The following is a 16,367-nucleotide window of genomic DNA, read 5'->3' as shown; positions in this document are numbered from 1 at the left end:
AAAGATTTTATTTATTTATATATTTGACAGAGAGAGATCACAAGTAGGCCGAGAGGCAAGCAGAGAGAGAGAGGAGGAAGCAGGCTCCCTGCTGAGCAGAGAGCCTGATGTGGGACTCGATCCCAGGACCCTGAGATCATGACCTGAGACAAAGGCTGCGGCTTAACCCACTGAGCCACCCAGGCGCCCCTATCATTTTTTAAATCTTAACTCTAAAACCTGTTAGAATAAATGAATTCAGTAAAATTGCAGGATACAAAGTCAATACACAGAAATTTGTTGCATTTCTATATACTAATTATTAACTATCAGAAAGAGAAATTAAGAAAACAATCCCAAAGAATAAAATACCTAGGAATAAATTTAACCAAGCAGGTGAAAAACCTGTATATTGACACGTGTAAGACATTAATGAAATAAATTAAAGACAAAAAAAAGACAAATAAAAATGTATTCCATGCTCATGGATGGAAGAAGTAATATTATTAAAATCTGCAAACTACCCAAAGCAATATACAGATTTAATGAAACCCCTATCAAAATTCAAAAGGTATTTTTCACATAAATAGAACAAACAATACTAAAGTTTTTGTGGAATCATATAAGACTACAAATAGCCAAAGTCATCTTTGAAGAACAAAGAGCAAAGAAGAAAAAACCTGGGGGGATCATGCTCCCTAATTTCAAACTATATTACAAAGTTACAGTAATTAAAAAGTATGTATTGGCATTAAAAACAGCCATATAGATCAATGGAAAAGAACAGAGAGGCTTGAAATGACCTCACACATGCATTGTCAACCAATTTATGAAAAAGGAGCCAAGAATATGCAATGGGAAAAAGCCTCTTTAATAAATGGTGGTGGGAAAACTGGAGAGTCACAAGCTAAAGAATGAAACTGGACTACTATCTGAAACCATATACAAATATTAACTCAAAATGGATTACCAAATTGAATGTAAGACTTGAAACCATAAAACTTCTAAAGGAAAACATAGGCCATAGTTTCTGGACATCACTTTTGACATGGAATTTTTGGATTCAGCTCCAAATCAAAAGAAACAAAGACAAAAATATACAAATGGGATAACATCAAACTAAAAAGCTTCTGCAAGACAAAGGAAACCAACAACAAAATAAAAAGGCCACCTAATGAATCAGAGAAATATAATTACAGATCACTTATCTGAGGTGCTAATATTCAGAACATACAAATAACTCAAACAACTTAATAACAACAAAAAATACCACCAATCTAATTTAAAAAATGGAGAGAAGATCTGAGTAGTCATTTTTCAAAGAAGGCATACAAACGGTGGAAAACATAGGCCATAGTTTCCGGACATCACTTTTGACATGGAATTTTTGGATTCAGCTCCAAATCAAAAGAAACAAAGACAAAAATATACAAATGGGATAACATCAAACTAAAAAGCTTCTGCAAGACAAAGGAAACCAACAACAAAATAAAAAGGCTACCTAATGAATCAGAGAAATATAATTACAGATCACTTATCTGAGGTGCTAATATTCAGAACATACAAATAACTCAAACAACTTAATAACAACAAAAAATACCTCCAATCTAATTTAAAAAATGGAGAGAAGATCTGAATAGTCATTTTTCAAAGAAGGCATACAAACGGTCAACAGGAACATTAAAGGATGCTAAATGTTATTAATCATCAGGGATATGTGAAACAAAACCACCCTGAGATATCACCTCACACCTATCAGAATGGCTATTATCAAAAAGACAACAAATAATAAATGTTGGAGAGGACGTGGAAAAAAGGAAACCCTGTGCACTGCAGGTGGAAACATAAATTGTGGAAAACAGCATGGAGCTTCCTCAAAAAGTTAAAACTAGAGCTACATATGATTCAGCAATTCTACTTCTGGGAATTTATTTGAAGATAATAAGAACATTAATTTGCAAAGATATATATATCTATATGTTCATTACAGCCTTGTTTTTAATAGTCAAGATATGGAAACAACCTAAGCGTCCATCAGTGGATGAATCGATAAAGAAGATGTGTGTGTGTGTGTGTGTGTGTGTGTGTACACGTACATATACAGATATAGATAGGGATATAGATATCTATGATGGGATAATACTTGGGCATTAAAAAAAAGATTGAAATCTTGCAATTTGTGACAACCTAGATGGATCCTGCGGTATTAAGCTAAGTGAAATAAGTCAGACAGAGAAAAACAAACATCGTATTTTCTCTCTTACATGTAGAATCTAAGGGAAAAAAACCAAAATGAAACAAAAAACAAGTTTATAGATTCAGAGAACAGACTGGTGATTATAAGAGGCAGAGGACTGGAGAGTGGGAGAAATGGATGATTTTTTTTTTTTTTTAGTTTAAACAAGTTGAATTTAAACATTTTAAAATTTATTACAGCTATTATATGCTTCTGGTGAGAGTTTATGTTACTTCTTTGGTAGGAATTCTAAAAATATAGCAAGAAAATTTAATAAAATTATTTGATTTTACCTAGTATTTTTCCTTTTAGGAATTTGACCTGTTGAAATAATTATGAAGTCAAGGGAAAAAATGTATAAGTAAAGATCACTGCCTCATTATTTATGATGATAAAATTTGTAAAAAAAAAAAAAAAACAAACCCAAATTTCTAGCAATATATGTGAAATTACAGGACACTTATGTGAATATCATGTATCCATTAAATGGATATTTTCCAAGAACATTTAATAGAAGCAGATTCTTTCCTTTAATTCTCCAAAATTCCTACCATTAACCTGTACGATCATTTTCTAAGCAAAAAACTAAAATTTAAATACAGTGATACCCAGGTCTAGATGAGTAATTAAAGGTAATTTTTCATCACTTTTAAGTTATAAAGTATAATGTATCTCACTAGGTTAATGGTGGGATTGATTTCTACTCTTTGAAAGTCTGTTAATAGTGAATAATAACATCCTTTGTTCTGGAAGTTTCTGAAAATGGGTTCCTGGCTATAACAAGAAGGCCACTTTGCTGACTGACACACCTCAGGGCTCAAGCTCAGCAAGATAATGGTGTCTGTCTTTTGATTCCCTTGACTACCACAGCCTGAAATGACTAATCAGGCTCACATACTGAATTGACCTTTAGAATTGTACAGCATGATTTCTAGGATTTTACCCAAGCAAGTGCTGCCCAGACATTTGCTGATGTCTTCCAGTTAATTAAAAAGAACAAAGTTCTTTTTTTTCACATTGTGAAGTAACACACTGATGCCACTTAAAATGGAAATGCTAGGCTGTAACCACATTAAAATTGATTAAAATTCAAACCCACCCATTTATATATTTTTTTACTATTTTATCTTTTGTCCTCAGTACTTTGCTTTCATACCTATTGCTTTCTACACTGGAATCATTTAAATGACTACTATCAATCTTTCCAGTTTTGAGAAGATGAAGGAACTGGGAGGAAAAGAAGCCACAAGGGAGGTGGAAAGAGAAAGGCATCAAATGGCAGATGAAGGAGGATATGGTGATGAAGACAAATCCATGATTTTATCTATGACATTATTAATCAGTTTTATATATTTACAAACTGGAGGACTAATGGGTTTATAGTTACCAAGATCAGATGGATGTGTGTATAACTTTGCCAGGATGTTCAAGTTAGGTCACCAGACATATACCAACTCAGCTTTGTGTAATTACTGATTATTGTTCTTATACTGTAGCTCATGTGCTAGTTTTATTATCCTCTGAGGTGACTTTTCAATTTAGGACAAGGTTGAGTCAGACACCTGAGCTCTTGATCAATGAAACTCTGTTGGAGATTCTCACTTTCTCATAAAAGTAGGTACCACTTAGAGGCTCTCTATCGCTGGTACTGGCCACCCTCCTGACTCCCACCACATGAAACTTCACTCAATCCCCCTTCCTGAGGATGTAACACATTTGACCCTGTTGAATTTGACAGCTTTTTTCAAGCCTAGAAAGGCAAAAATTAAATCCCCAGGAGGAGAAAAATCAAAGTACATATTGAAGAAAACAAATACATTTTAAGCATCTAGAGTCTTTTTGTTTGGTCCTTAATATTACTTTCTATTTTCACTTACCCTTTGTGATGGTCTGCTCACCTACTCCAATACTACTGCAGTAACAACAGTAACAGAGTAGTTTATTCAAATCAACTGTTGATCCAAAAATTCAAAAATTAAGGCTAAATTTCCCTAACTAGCAAATGATTTGTTCTATACCATGAGAATCAGAATCAGAAAATAAAATGAAACAAAAGTTGTTTAAAAGAATCCAAATCCTAGGTTGATGTCTCTAGTTTACTTGGTATTTAAAGAGAACTCATGCTCCTTTTGGTGGTGGTAATAAAGGAGTTATAGTACTTCTCAGAGCATCTTGCTAACACACAGGCCCATCTTTCTTCAAATGAATATGCAGTTGAAACTTCCAATTTGCATAAAAAATTTTCATACTTTCAAATTGATTTGATTAGTTTCCATGATTTTTGTTCAAGAAAAAATAATTTTTTAAAAAAGAAAGCTTTATGAATTATTTCATTCTGTATAACATTTTAGTATAATGTAGAGAACAATAGCTAATATAAGAAAACCCTATGGGTAACCATCAATCATAGTATTCTTTTAATTATGTTGTCAAGTAAAGAAACACAATTAATTTCATTTTCACTATGTTCATTACTGATAACTGGTACCATAAACCACTTCTTCTTTCCCAAGATCTATATATTGTTTTGTATAACTTTAGAAATACATCTTCCTAGGAATATTGAAAGATGTGTATAAGTGTGGCCACTTAAAATTTACATTTCAAAATTTCCTCAGAAAGCAGCAATAAAAGCTAATATACTTTAATATACCATAACATGAGTAAAGAATATGGTGTAATTTTAATATATCTCTGTTTCATATAGAACATTGCTTTAATGATGCCTATGGTCTTCTATCTCAAAATAGTGACAATTAGAATACTACTTGCATGTATATGGCATCAGCTCAAAGGCTTGGTTTTATCATCAAAGAAGCATATTGATGCCCTGACTTGAATAAATCTTGCATAAGTTCATGCCTTAAAGTTAGTGAATATTACCAATGTTAAAAACCTGTTAACTATAATAATTTCATAGGTTCTAAGACTGTATCTTTTTGCACTATAAATTTGAATATGCTATTACTAAAGATGATCACATCTGTAATCTTCATTTTGAAGATGATTTACAATTTTAATCCAAATTCTCACTCCCCAAACAATAATAACGTCAATAACTTAAGGGAGGGTTATCAATTCCTTTTTAGTTGTATATAATAAAGTATTTCTACTGTCAAATGGTGAGTGTGGAAAAAAATTCCATATAAACATGAATATATGGTTAAAATTGTACGTAAAATCATACTGATTATAGATATGCCATATTTGGAAATTCCAGACTGAACTCTAAGATAACTATGTTAGAATTCTGATTTGTAGTCAACTGGATATTTTTACCAAAGCAATTCTGTCCATGTTCTTATGTCCTTTAACCAAAAGCTACTTGCTCACATTTTGTTAAAAATAAAATAGCATAATGTCCTCCACATTTGATTAGATAACAATGATGTTTAAGAGCAACACTTATCTTAATGTATTTGTACCTTTTATCCTAATTTTCAAAAATTATCTTTTAATGTACTAATGGTGTTAAGTCAAAGAGTTCCACACAGCCTATTGTAAAACCAAACTGAGCCTTATAAAAGACAATATAATGCCACCAATAAGACCTTTAGGCCATCTCATTTCATAACAAGTATATAAAAATACATGAGTCTTTATATCCATATGTCCAGCTTGGTATTAACGCACACACGGGGGAAATGGAGTGGGCCATGTTTGCTGGGATTTCACAATTTTGCTCCCTTCAAATACACACAGGTTTGGCTTAGAGGATGACATCAGGTTATAATCTAGGCTTATTAATTATTGGAATGTATTGAGAAAAGGGTATTAACCAGAATTAAGGAATTACTCACCCAGCTGAGTCTCCTGAATTGTCAGTTTACTTTCCATAGGATACAAAAGCTTGGGTGGCTTATCAGTCAGAGGGGCTGAAAAACAACAATAACAAAACAGACTTCTAGTAATGCTGCATGAGATGAATGATAAAACACAGTTTATTTTCCCAGGTATTTTTCATTCTCAGAGCAGTGTGTCAAAGCATTCTACCAAGTAATGACTTACATATTGCAGTAGTACCTTCAGGCGAGCTGAAAAGCTAGAAGATTGTACACGAGTCAAATATAACACTTCCAAATTGACAGTCACATGAGACCATTAAAGTCGGAATCATGACTGGCCAGTCCTTAAGAACATATGGCTACGATTCATCAAATATTTTCAATTTGCACCTTGTTTTCTATATTAAAGGGTACCCTACATTTTCTCTGTGTTAATTAAAGCTAAACATGGTATCTGTATTGTGCATTTTGATGATTTGGGGGACATAATGTTGTCTTATTCTCCTTAATTCCTTTCCAAGTTTCCATACCCTGGAGCACACTGCCTCAAAGCCCCTAACTTAATAAATAGGTTAAGTATTTTTTGCACACATAATCACAACATGGGATAGCAGTTTGGTATTGGCATTCAATTAGTACAAGTGTAAGCTGCACACTCCAACATGTACATAAGTATTCACCAAGATAATATTTTAAATGATACTTGCCATTTACTCAAAATCTCTTATTACTATTATCCATTACATTTTGAAGCATTGATTGCTAATTTGCATAATATACTTGCTTTGATTTTTCACCTTCCACATACTTCTGCTCTGCACTCCCATCAGTTTATCAGTCATCAGCCTACAGGTCTAGGAGTTTTACTATGATGCCTCTTAAAGACAAGTTTCCCATTGCAGACTTTATTCCTGTCCAGTGAGACTGTCTGGACTCCTTCATTAATCCTACCTCCCACCTTCTCTGACTGAATCTCCCAGGTCCCTTGAAACTTGTCACAGCAACTTTCACTGTGTAATAAAGATAGAAATGATCAATTAAGGGTTGCTGAACTAAATGTTTTCACTTTGAGGGCTTTATTCCTTCCTTGCCAGGAGACCATGCCAGTTTGGGTGATAACTTGAAGGCTGATCCACACAGCAGTGCCAGGACTTGGCCACATGTCCTCATCACCAGAGGACTGGAGAATTCAATCTGCCTCGGCAGCTCACCTTCATCTCTCTTCAACTGAAAACACAGTCTGTGCAAATGAATCATGATCCCCCAATGCAGAAAAACAGGGATGAGTTTTAAGAGTCCTGATTTGGGATACCAACTTCACAGAGGATCAATAGCTTTCATTTGCAACTAATTGAATACAGTATTCATTCATCTTCGTTAGCATTTAACACAGGGATGGGAGTGAAGGGGAAAGGAAAGTTGAGATAATGGGATGAAATAAATCACTCTGAAATTCTTCTTGAAGATTTGACATCTCTGATTAACCTTATTCTTCTTTCTTACCTACAGTGAGATTAAGAGATTTTTATTCTCCTACCAGCTAAATAAATAGATTACTCACTAAAGGTTGGTAAAAGGGTTCACCATTAACAGGTCAAAAAGCCACATTTCAAAAAAAAAAAAAAAGAAAGAAAGAAAAAGAAAAAAAAAGCCACATTTCCTAGGCTTGGATTCTCATATGATTTCAGTGAACTTCAAAAGCAACTATGGTATCAAAATAACCAGCTTATTCAGTAAATTAACTCAATTTATAAAATTTTGTGATTATATAGTTACAAGTAGACAACTCAACAGTTTGTTACAGAAAGCACCTGGCAGAAATGTTCTCAGTTCAAACACATCCCACACTGATTCCTAATAAGAAAACAAAACTGCAGGGAAAGACAATAAAATGCAAGTGTAGCACATTATTTCAGGAATATAAAATGGTTTTGTGGTTCTCCACCTCAATCCACCATCTGCCCTGTGGCATAATGTTCTATCTTTAAGACCTTTCATATTACTCTCTATGTGATAATTCCAAGTTAGCAGAGGAATCAAAGAACGTTGGAGCCAGAGAAAATTATATGCTTATTAAGTCCTTTGATTTTTAAATTGTGTTCCCTAAAGCCTTGGATTTCCATAGTGCCCCTCTGGGCAGGTGAAGTGAAGATGGAGATAAAGAATGGTCCATGTGACTTGATTTGTACCACTCACTCCTCTCTGGACAAAAGGAGCTTTGCTTTTATTCATCTTATACATCAGTATTTCACCTAAAATTTTTACCAAAAAAATTTCAATTCAATTCAACAGCTGTACATGGAACATTATAATGTACTAGGCATTGTGACAGGGACTTGGGATATCTCTGGTTTCTGCCCTGACATTTTATAATACTTAGAAGTTTAAAAATAATTTAAAATATGGACCAATTCAGCTTCCTTGTTTTAGAGATGCAGGATCTGAGGTGCAAAAAGAACAACGGCCTTGCCAAAGGCAACAGAACAAAGTGAAGCTAGAGCCCTTCCTAGATCTTTGCCTCTCAGTTCTTTGTTAACTGCTCCTTGAAAATTCTGTCAAGCATTTGTGCAGGTTTCTCCCCAAGGTGTAAGCAATCTGTTAGGAGAGCAAAAACGTGCAAGTAAGTAACCCTAACCCACAGCAGAGCACTCTTACTATGTAGTCTGTCATGTTCTTTTTAAAGATTTATTTTTATTTTATTTATTTGAGACAGAGCATGAGCAAGTGAGCAGAGCTAGTGAGAGAGAACACAAATGGGGTGGGGCAGAGAGAGAGAGAAGTTGACTACTCCACCCACTGAGCAGAGAGCCCAATGCAGGGCTCAATCGCAGGACTCTGAGATCAAGAACTGAGCAGAAGGCAGAACTTAACTGACTGAGCAACCCAGGTGCCCCTCTCATGTTGTGATATGCTCTGACACTTTTTATCAGTTAGGCATACTTCTCCTATGGTTCACTTAAAAGTGAATGGAGGAGGAGCAAAATGGCAGAGGAGTAGGAGACCTAAATATTGCTGCATCCCAGGAATTCAGCTGGATAGTTATCAGAACATTCTGAACACCTACAAACACAACAGGAGATAGAAGAGAAGAATAGCAGCAATTCTAGGAGCAGAAAAGCAACTGCTTATTGGAAGGTAGGATGTGCAGAGAAGTAAATCCAAGGTGACATGGAAAGCTAGACCATGGGGGAGGGGCTGGCTCCTGGCAAATGGTAGAGCAGCACAGCACAAAATCAGAACTTTTAGAAGTCTGCTCCACAGAGGATCGTTGCTCCAGAGGCCAAGCAGGAGGTGAAGACCTTGTGGGGACAGTGTGGTCTTAGAACCCAAGGGAACACAAAAAGATTGTGGATGTCTGAGTGTGGTAGAAATCCCAGGTACTGGAGCAGGGAAGCCAGCTGCAAAGATGGAGCAGAGGAGTGGGCTCTCAGCTTGAGGTTAACTTGAACCATGATCCAAGGCACAGTTGGGCCATAGCTCTTTGAGCAAGGATCCCACCACAAGTGGCAGATCTGGGGAGACCTTCCCCCTTCCTCCTCCAGGAGGAATGGTGTGGGAGCACAGGCAGGAATCTGCTGGGTTTGGAAACTCCGAACAGGGCCCTGCATCAGAGATAGAAATGCTCAGTCACAGGATGGGTGAGCATGAAGCGCAGCCAGAGACCAGGGAAACAGGAGGGATTGACTGCTTTTCTCTAAGGGCACACTGAGGAGTGGGGCCCCAAGCTCTCAGCTCCTTTGGGTCAGAGATTGGGAGGCCACTATTTTAACTCCCACCCTCCAAAGCAATATGGAAAACTTTCAGGGAACAAAAGCTGCCCAGAACAAAACCAAGCAGATTGCTTAGCCTGGTCCCTGGCAAGAGTGGCACAATTGTGCCTTGGGCAAAGACATTTGAGAATCACTGCAACAGGCCCCTCCCCCAGAAGATCAGCAAGAACATCAGGCAAGAACAAGTTCACCCATTGATGAGAACCATGGAACTCCAGAGCTGGGGGAATGCAGTACATAGAATTCATGACTTTTTCCCCCATGATTCTTTAGTCTTTCAAAGACACTTTTTAAAAAAAATTTTATTTTTTCTTATACTATTTTAAAAATTTTTTCCTCTTTCCTATTTTAAACTTTTTAAACTATTTCATCTTACCAATACCTTTTAAAAAATCTTTTAAGATTTTCATTGTTTTAGTCATATTCTATCCCTTCACTGTATTTAACCATATTTTTTGTATACCTGTAAGTTTTCTTTCTTTAAAATTTTGGGATATAGTTTCTTCTAACAGATCAAAATACATGCTAAGTCTGCGTTGGTGGTATAGTGGTGAGCATAGCTGCCTTCCAAAATACATGCTAAATCTAGTATATGGCTTTGTTCTAGCCTCCAATCTGAGCATACTCTCCCCCCCCTTTTTTTCAATGAACTTCTTAGCTTATCAATTCTTTTTTTAGAATCCTTTTTAATTTTCATCTTTAGAATCATATTCCATCCCTTCATTGGTTTACCATTATGTTTGCATAAATATAGAAGTTTTATATATAAATATATGTTTATATATTTATATAAATATATAAGTTTACATATATTTATATGTAAATATATAAGTTTTCTTTCTTTAAAGTTTTGGGAGGCAGTTTCTTCTAAAAGAACAAAGTATACCCCAAATCAATTGTGTGGCTCTGTTCTATTCACCACTCTAAATCTATAGATCTATATACATATATACATATATGTATAGATACATATATGTATCTACATATAGCTATCTATATCTATAGATATAGATGTAGATAGATATACAGACAGCATATATATATGTATATACACAGACACACACACACACACACACACACGTATATATAGATATATATATATATACACTTTTTTTCCTTTCCCCCCTTTCTTCTCCTCCCAGTTTCAAGTCTCTCCTGATTTGGTTAGTGTCTATTTTTCTGGAATTATTGCTACACTTTTACTATTTTGTTCTCTCATTTATCTATTCTTATCTGGATAAAATGAAAAGGCAGAAAAATTAACCTCAAAAAAAAAAAAAAAAGAACAAGAGGTATTACCAATGGCTAGGGACCTAATAATACAGACATTAGTAAGATGTCAGACCTAGAGTTCAGAATGACAATTATTGAGGTGCTAGCTGGGGTCAAAAAAATCATGGAAAATATTAGAGAATCCCTGTCTGGAGAAATAAAATCCCTTTCTGGAGAAATAAAAGAACCCAAACCTAATCAAGTTGAAATTAAAAAAGCGATTAATGAGGTGCAATAAAAAATGTAGGCTCTTACTGCTAGGATAAATGAGGCAGAAGAGAGAATTAGTGATATAGAAGACCAAATGATGGAGAATAAAGAAGCTGAGCAAGAGACAAACAACTACTGGACCACAAGGGGAGAACTAGATAAGTGATACCATAAGATGAAGCAATATTAGAATAATTGTGATCCCAGAAGAAGAAGAAAGACAGAGGGGGGCAGAAGGTATATTAGAGCAAATTATAGCAGACAACTTCCCTAATTTGGGGAAGGGAGCAAGCAGCAAAACCCAGGAGGCACAGAGAACCCTCCTCAAAATCAATAAAAATAGGTCTACACCCCATCATCTAATAGTAAAACTTACAAGTCTTAGTGAGAAAGAGAAAATCCTGAAAGCAGCTTGGGACAAGAAGTCTGTAACAGTCAATGGTAGAAATATTAGATTGGCAGCAGACTTATCCACAGAGACCTGGCAGGACAGAAAGAACTGGCATGATATATTCAGAGCAACTAAATGAGAAAAATATGCAGCCAAGAATACTATATTCAGCTAGGCTATCATTGAAAATAGAAGGAGAGATAAAAACCTTCCAGGACAAACAAAAACTAAAAGGCCTACAGGAAATATTGAAAGGGGTCCTTTAAGCAAAGACATAGCCCAAAACTAGTAGACTGGAAAGGAACAGAGACAATATACAGTAACAGTCACTTTACAGGCAATACAATGGCACTAAATTCATATCTTTCAATAGGTACCCTGAATATAAATGGGCCAAATGCTCCAATCAAAAGGCACAGGGTATCAGAATGGATAAAAAAAAAAAACAAGACCCATTGATATGCTGTCTACAAGAAACTCATTTTATACCCAAAGACACTTCCAGATTTAAAGTGAAGGGCGGAAAACAATTTACCATGCTAATGCACATCAAAAGAAAGCTGGGATGGCAATCCTTATATCAGATAAGTTAGATTTCAAGCCAAGGACTATAATAAGAGATGAGGAAGGATGCTATATCATATGTAAAGGGTCTATCCAACAAGAATATCTAACACTTTTAAATATCTATGCCCCTAACATGGGAATAAATCTACAGATATATACCTTTATATAGATATATAGATATAAAATCAATGCACAGAAATCAGTTGCAACTATATACCAACAACAAGACAGAAGAAAGAGAATTTAAGGAATCCATCCCATTTATAATTGCACCCAAAAGCATAAGGTACCTAGGAATAAACCTAACCAAAGAAGCAAGGAATCTGTACTCAGAAAACTATAAAGTACTCATGAAAAAAATGGAGGAAGACAAAAAGAAATGGAAAAACATTCCATTCTCATGGACTGGAAGAACAAATATTGTAAAAATGTCTATGCTACCTAGAGCAATCTACACATTTAATGCAATGCCTATCAAAATACCATCAACTTTTTTCAAAGAAATAGATCAAATAATCCTAACATTTATATAGAATAGAAAAAAATGCCAAATAGCTAGAGGAATGTTGAAAAAGAAAACCAAAGTTGAGGGCATCACAATTCCAGACATCAAGCTCTATTATAAAGCTGCAATCATCAAGATAGTACGGTACTGGCACAAAAACAGACACATAGATCAATGGAATAGAATACACTCAGCATAATCTCTTAGTCCTGTCCATGTTGACACAAAATTTGGGTATTCATCCTTTCTAATGGAGGCATACTACTCCATTGTATATATGGACCATATCTTCTTATCCATTAGTCTGTTGAAAGGCATCTTCTTTCTTTCCACAGTTTGGTGACTGTAGCCATTGTGGCTATGAACATTGGGGAGACAAACCATGAGAGACTGTGCACTCTGAGAAACAAACTGAGGGTTTTGGAGGGGAGGGGGGCTACTGGGTGAGCCTGGTGGTGGGTATTATGGAGTGCATGTATTGCATGGAGCACTGGGTGTGGTGCATAAACAATGAATTGTGGAACACTGAAAAGAAAAGAAAAGAAAAGAAAAGAAAAGAAAAGAAATAAAATAAAATAAAATAAAATAAAGGAATAGAATACAGAGCCCAGAAATGGACCCTCAACTCTATGGTCAACTAACCTTCAACAAAGCAGGAAAGAATGTCCAATGGAAAAAAGACAGTCTCTTCAACAAATGGTGGTGGGAAAATTGGACAGACACATGCAGAGGAATGAAACTGGACCATTTCCTTACACCACACACAAAAATATACTCAAAATGGATGAAAGACCTCATTGTGAGAAAGAAATCCATCAAAATCCTGGAGGAGAACAAAGGAAGCAACCTCTTTGAGCTCAGCTGCAGCATCTTCTTCCTAGAAACATAGCCAAGGGCAAGGGAAGTAAGGGCAAAGATGAACTACTGTGATTTCATCAAGATCAAAATCTTGGGGCACGTGGGTGGCTCAGTGGATTAAAGCCTCTCTGCTTTCAGCTCAGGTTATGATCTCAGGGTCCTGGGATCGAGCCCCGCATCAGGCTCTCTGCTGCCAGGGAGCCTGCTTCCTCCTCTCTCTCTCTCTCTCTCTCTCTGCCTACTTGTGATCTCTCTCTCTATCAAATAAATAAATAAAAAATCTTAAGAAAAAAATGTATCTTCATAAAAAAAAAAAAAAAGATCAAAATCTTTGGCCCAGCAAAGGAAACAGTCAACAAAACTAAAAGACAACTGACAGAATGAGAGAAGATATTTGCAAATGACATATCAGATAAAGGGCTAGTATGAAAAATCTAGAAAGGAGTTATCAAGCTCAACACCCAAAGAACAAATAATCCAATCAAGAAATGGGCAGAAGACATGAACAGACCTTTCTGCAAAGAAGACATCCAGATGGTCAACAGACACATGAAAAAGTGCTCCACATGACTCAGCATCAGGGAAATACAAATCAAAGTCACAGTGAGATACCACCTCACACCAGTCAGAATGGCTAAAATTAACACGTCAATAAGTCAGGAAATGACAGATGCTGGAGAGGATGCAGAGAAAGGGGAACCCTCATATACTGTTGGTGGGAATGCAAGCTGGTACAGCCACTCTGGAAAACAGCATGGAGGTTCCTCAGAAAGTTGAAAATAGAACTACCCTATGACCCAGCAATCGTACTAGTGTATTTACCCTATAGATACAAATGTAGTGATCCAAAGTAGCATGTGCACCCGAATGTTCATAGCAGCAATGTCCACAATAACCAAACTATGGAAAGAACCTAGATGTCCATCCACAGATGAATAGATAAAGAATATGTATATATACAATGGAATATTATGCAGCCATTGTAAAATGAAATCTTGGCATTTGCAATAACGGGGACGGAATTAGAGTATATTATGCTAAGTGAAATAAGTCAATCAGAGAAAGTCAATTATCATATGATCTCTCTGATATGAGGTATTTGAAAGGCAGGGTCGGGGGTCCTGGGAGGAAGGGAAGGAAAAATGAAACAGATGGGACCAGGGAGGGAGACAAACCACAGGAGACTCTTAATCTCACCAAACAAACTGAGGGTTGCCGGGGAGAGGAGGTTAGGAAGAGGGTAGTTGGTTTATGGACATTGGGGAGGGTATGTGCTATGGTGAGTGCTGGGAATTGTGCAAGACTGATAATTCACAGACTTGTACCCCTGAAATGATTAATACATTTTATACTAATAAAAAATAATTTAAAAAAAAGTGAATGGAGTCTTCCAGAAAGTACAGCAGCTGAACTATAGATCTGACACAACGGCAAAATGACTGTGAAAATAAGTGACCATTATAAAAAAGATGTGGCTCAGCTCCATAGTCATTTGAGGGGGATCAGTTTTGCTACCACATATAAAGGACATATGCCCAATTATCCATTAATTTGGGTGTTTTTGACACTTCACGATGAATATTAGTTGAATCAAATCATCAAGAGGCAGAACTGGCAAACAAATGCAGGTATGTTAATATCCAAACAAAATGAACACACACAGAAACACAAAGCCTTCTTTATTTTCTTCATGAGCAAAGGTGGGACTGCAAGGAAACTCAGATTGCTCACAATAAAAAACCCAAACTTTGTGTATGGTGTAAGAGAATGGTTGAGTTTCATTCTTCTATACATAGCTGTCCAATTTTCCCAGCACCATTTATTGAAGAGACTCTCTTTTTTTCATTGGATATTTTTTCCTGCTTTGTCAAAGATTATTTGACTGCACAGTTGAGGGTCTATATCTGGGCTCTCCACTCTGCTCCTCTGGTCTCCATGTCTGTTTTGGGGCCAGTAACACGCTGTCTTGTTGATCACAGCTTTATAGTAAAGCTTGAAATCAGGCAATGTGATACCCCCAGTTTTGTTTTCTTTTACAACATTTCCTTAGCAATTTGGATTATTTTCTGGCTCCATACAAATTTTAGGATTGTTTGTTCCAACTCTGAAAAATGCCAGTGGAATTTTGATTGGGATGGCATTAAAAGTATAGATTGCGCTAGGCAGTATAGACATTTTAACAATGTTTATTCTTCTAATCTATGAGCATTAAATGGTCTTCCATCTTTTTGTGTCTTCTTCAGTTTCTTTCATGAGTGTTCTGTAGTTCCTCGAGTATAGATCCTTTACCTCTTTGGTTTGGATTATTTCCAGGTATCTTATGGTTCATGGTGCTATAGTAAATGGAGTCAGATTCTCTAATTTTCCTTTCTGTATTTTCATTGTTAGTGTATAAGAAAGCAACTGATTTCTGTACATTGATTTTGTATCTTGCCACATTACTGAATTGCTGTATGAGTTCCAGTAGTTTGGGGGTAGAGTCTTTTGGGTTTTCCATATAAAGTATCATGTCATCTGTGAAGAGAGAGAGTTTGACTTCTTCTTTGCCAATTTGAATACTTTTATTTCTTTTTGTTGTCTGATTACTGTTGCTAGGACTTCTAGTACTATGTTGAACAACAGTGACAAGAGTGGATATCCTTGTGGTGTTCCTGATTTCAAAGGGAGGGCTGTCAGCTTCTCCCCATTGAGAATGTTATTTGTTGTGGGTTTTCATAGATAGATTTTATGAAGCTGAGGAATGTTCCCTCTTATCCTTGTACTCTGAAGCCTTTTAATCAGGAATGGATGCTGT

The 16,367-nt window shown here is 36.0% G+C and overlaps 1 protein-coding gene across 1 annotated transcript in view; it reads right to left on the bottom strand.

The window, feature by feature from the left end:
• Positions 1 to 16,367, bottom strand: part of IL1RAPL1 (interleukin 1 receptor accessory protein like 1) — a 761,161-nt gene that overhangs the window by 306,932 nt on the left and 437,862 nt on the right. Inside the window, exon 5 of the mRNA XM_059156783.1 lies at positions 6,016 to 6,090. Within this exon, the coding sequence (XP_059012766.1) occupies positions 6,016 to 6,090 (75 nt within the window). The remainder of the gene's footprint in view (positions 1 to 6,015; positions 6,091 to 16,367) is intronic.

The sequence above is a fragment of the Mustela lutreola genome, chromosome X (genome assembly GCF_030435805.1).
Source record: "Mustela lutreola isolate mMusLut2 chromosome X, mMusLut2.pri, whole genome shotgun sequence".
Classification (NCBI taxonomy): Eukaryota; Metazoa; Chordata; class Mammalia; order Carnivora; family Mustelidae; genus Mustela; species Mustela lutreola.
The sequence above is the reverse complement of the archived record's forward strand: the minus strand, read 5'-3'. Positions and strand labels throughout refer to the sequence as shown.